Below are 3,783 nucleotides of genomic sequence, written 5' to 3'. Positions count from 1 at the left end.
AGCTGGGCATGGTGGCGCGTGCCTGTAATCCCAGCTACTCAGGAGGCTGAGGCAGGAGAATTGCCTGAACCCAGGAGGCGGAGGTTGCGGTGAGCCGAGATCATGCCATTGTACTCCAGCCTGGGTAACATGAGTGAAACTCCGTCTCAAACAAACAAACAAACAAAAAAAAAAATTAAAAAATTGAAAATATATCGACACAAAAAACTTGTACATGAATGTTCTTATAGGCATTTTTTTTTTTTTTAGAGAAAGTCTCTGTCACCAGGCTGGAGTGCAGCTGCGTGAGTAGCTGAGGTTACAGGCACCTGTCACCACGCTTAGCTAATTTTTGTATTTTTAGTAGAGACAGGGTTTCACCATGTTAGCCAGGCTAGTCTTGAACCCCTGACCTCAAGAGATCCGCCCACTGCGGTCTCCCAAAGTGCTGGGATTACAGGCATGAGCCACCGCGCCCAGCGGTGTAGAAACCACCCAAATTTCCATCAACTGATGAATGCATGACCAAAATGTGGCAGCCCCACAGAGTGGGACAGTATTCAGCCACAAAAAAGAATGGAGGTCTAACAGATGCCACAAATGGGTGAGCCCTGAAAACATTACACTAAGTCAAAGAAGCCAGAAGAAAAGGCTGCATACTATACACTTTCATTTATAGGAAACATCCAGAATAGGCAAATCCATAGAAACAGAAACTAGATTACTGATTGCCAGGGACTACAGGAAACCCTCACTGACGATAACACACACAGGATTCGTTTGGGGGTGATGGAAAAGTTCTGGAATTAGGCAGCGGTGATGGTTACAACCTTGTAAATGCACTAAAAAGCACTGAACTGCATCATTGTAAACGGTTACAATGGTGAATTTTACTTCAATCAAAAAAATGATTTAGGCCATGCACGGTGGCTCATGCCTGTAATCCCAACACTTTGGGAGGCTGAGGCAGGCAGATCACCTGAGGTCAGGAATTCGAGACCAGCCTGGCCAACATGGTGAAACCTGTCTCCACTAAAAATACACACACACACAAAATTAGCCAGGCGTGGTGGCAGGCACCTGTAATCCCAACTACCTGGGAGGCTGAGGCAGGAGAATCGCTTGAACCCGGGGGGCGGCGTTGCAGTGAGCTGAGATCGCACCACTGCATTCCAGCCTGGGCGACAAAGTGAGACTCCGTCTTAAAAAAGAAAAAAATGATGTAAAAAATTCTGCACTCTTCCAAAAATGTCAATATCCTGAAATACAAAGACAGACTCAGAAACAGTCCCAACTAACGGAGACTCAGGAGACGACACTAAGGGCACACATGCTTTCAGACCTTCTTTTGCTATAAAGGTAGTTATGGGGACCAGTCACAAACTGTCAAGGTTAAATAATATCGATTAATGTTAAGTTCATATTTTTTTCTTTTTTTTTTTTTTTGTCGGAGTTTTGTTTTTTTTTTCCTGGTTTGTTTTCTATGGCGGGGTTTTGGCTTTCCGCCACCTCCGCCTCCTGGATTCAGGCAATTCTCCTGCCTCAGCCTCCTGAGTAGCTGGGATTACAGGCACACGCCACCATGCCCAGCTAATTTTTTGTAGTTTTAGTAGAGACGGGGTTTCACCATGTTGACCAGGATGGTCTGGATCTCGTGACCTCGTGATCCACCCGCCTCGGCTTTCTTTTTTTTATAAGTGGAGTCTCACCCTTATTACCCAGGCTGGAGTACAGTGGTGTGATCTTGGCTCACTGCAACCTCCATCTCCCAGGTTCAAGCGATTCTCGTGCCTCAGCATCCTGAGTAGCTGGGATTACAGGTGTGCACCACCACGCCTGGCTAATTTTTGTGTTTTTAAAGTAGAGATGGGGTTTCACTGTGTTGGCCAGGTGGGTCTCGAACTCCTGACCTCAGGTGATCCACCTGCCTTGGCCTCCCAAAGTGCTGGGATTACAAGTGCGAGCCACTGTGCCTGGCCACTGATCTCTAATTTTAATACTTGCACTTGGTTGAATAATTCCTGCTTGCCCTGCCGTATGAGGACACAGCACGAAGGTGGCCGTCTGCAGGCCAAGGAGAGAGCCCCTGTGAGAACCGGACCATGCTGCCCCCCTCATCTCAGACTTCCGCATCCAGGACTGTGAGAATTAAATTTCTATTGTTTCAGCCAAAGCAGCTTCATTCATTCATTCCCTCGTTAATTTCACATCTATTCCCGAAGCAGGTAAGAGATGCTAGGCCCACCCTCATGGCATCCCCCACCGACAGCGACGTTAGGCAAATGATCCCCCAAATAAGCCTCATAATTACCCTGTGGGAACGCCAGGGAGGAAGGGAGAGGGAGTACTGGAGAGCCCAGATCTGGGGGATGAGTGGGTGCTAAGCCAGCGGAGAAGGAAAGGCAGGCCTGCGGAGGATCAGCACAGCGCCTAGGAAGCTGCTTGGGTGGGAAGTGGCTGGGGGCCTGGGGAAGAAGCTCAGACAGTGCGGACTGCTGGGCCCATGGGCAGAGCCAGGCGTCAGGGCTGCCCTCCCAGGAGGAGGCAGGAGCACTCCACAGCATTTGCTGAATGAACAAGGCGTGTCCCCAGTGCCCAACCCACTTCTTCCCTCCACCTACTCACCCCCCACTCCTGGGGGTAGGGCCGGAAGGCGCCTGGCAGAGCAGCCTCCACGAGTTGCCCCCCTTGGCTTGCAGAGCCAGCAACTGCCAGGTGGCATGAGGACGGGGAAGGAGCCTCCGGAGCTGGGTGCAGAGATAGAGGCCTCTGGGCAGGACCCCCAGCTGGACAACAGAGAGGCTGGCAGCGGGTGGGGCACCTTGACGGGAAGGGAACTGAGGGCCACGCGGGCTGATGAGTTGCTCCAGCCGTGAGTAGGCAGTGACACCCTGTGATTATAAATAACCTGCCGGCGCCTGGGTCAGCTGCCAGGCCGAGGCCCAGGGAGGCTCCTGGGGCGACAGCTGCCACCCAGCCCCCTGGCACCCCTGCCCCCAACACTCTAGGGGAAGCTGCCACATGGAAAGCCTGGTAAATCAAGGAGCCCAGAGGCCCCTGCCCACATCTCATCACCCCAGAGCCAGTGGGGGGAGCGGAGGACCCCTCTCCACCCCCGACTCCTGCACCCAAGCACCCAAAGAGGACCCCAGCCCCAGCAGGCTCACAGATCCCGGCACCAGGGAAAACCGCGTGCACGCCGGCGACTTCCAGGACCCTGGGGAAGGACGCGGGGGCCGGCACCCGCCCTGCCCCTCCCCCGCCTCCCCCTAGAAGTCCGCGGAGAACTCACACGACCAGGTACGCCAGGATGGAGGCCTGCAGCAGCCGGTACAGCAGCCCCACCTTCTTGTTCTTGGCGATGACATACTTCTCGGTCTTGTAGTCAAACAGCGACAGGCAGAGCCCCCCGCAGCCCGCCTGCCCCATGGCGCGATCTCAGCCGGGCCCACGTGCGCTCATGGGGAGCCCTGGGTGCCTGCGCTCCCGGCCAGTCTGCGCCAGCCCAGCTTGCAGCTCCGGGGCGCGGCGGCGGGTCGGGCCGGCCTTTTATCAGTGCGGCGGAGAAAGCCTGGGCCGGGAGCTGGGCTGCAGGGAGCGCCGGAGCCTCGTACCCAGACCTTGCCGCCACCTTTTCCTCCTCCTCCTCCTCCCCTGACACACTGACACCCCTGCTGCCTGGGAGCGCAGCCCCGGATACGCAGGATCGCCTGCGCTGTGGCCCAGCTGAGAGCCGCGATCGCTGAGGAGAGGAAGTGAAAGGGGGAGGGGCTCCTCTTTTTAATTTTTTTTTTTTTTTTTTTT

The 3,783-nt window shown here is 54.5% G+C and overlaps 1 protein-coding gene across 4 annotated transcripts in view; it reads right to left on the bottom strand.

The window, feature by feature from the left end:
- Nucleotides 1-3,725, bottom strand: part of P2RX5 (purinergic receptor P2X 5) — a 22,940-nt gene extending 19,215 nt beyond the window's left edge. For 2 of the 4 annotated variants that reach the window (XM_037732680.1, XM_037732681.1), the window contains exon 1: nt 3,272-3,725. In XM_037732680.1, coding sequence (XP_037588608.1) covers nt 3,272-3,408 — 137 coding nt within the window. In that variant the 5' untranslated portion in view covers nt 3,409-3,725. The remainder of the gene's footprint in view (nt 1-3,271) is intronic. The other 2 variants (XM_037732682.1, XM_017512201.2) reach the window with 2 other exon arrangements.
- Nucleotides 3,726-3,783: the final 58 nt, after the last annotated feature.

The sequence above is a fragment of the Cebus imitator genome, unplaced genomic scaffold, assembly GCF_001604975.1.
Source record: "Cebus imitator isolate Cc_AM_T3 unplaced genomic scaffold, Cebus_imitator-1.0 Scaffold464, whole genome shotgun sequence".
In the NCBI taxonomy this organism is placed as follows: Eukaryota; Metazoa; Chordata; class Mammalia; order Primates; family Cebidae; genus Cebus; species Cebus imitator.
The sequence above is the reverse complement of the archived record's forward strand: the minus strand, read 5'-3'. Positions and strand labels throughout refer to the sequence as shown.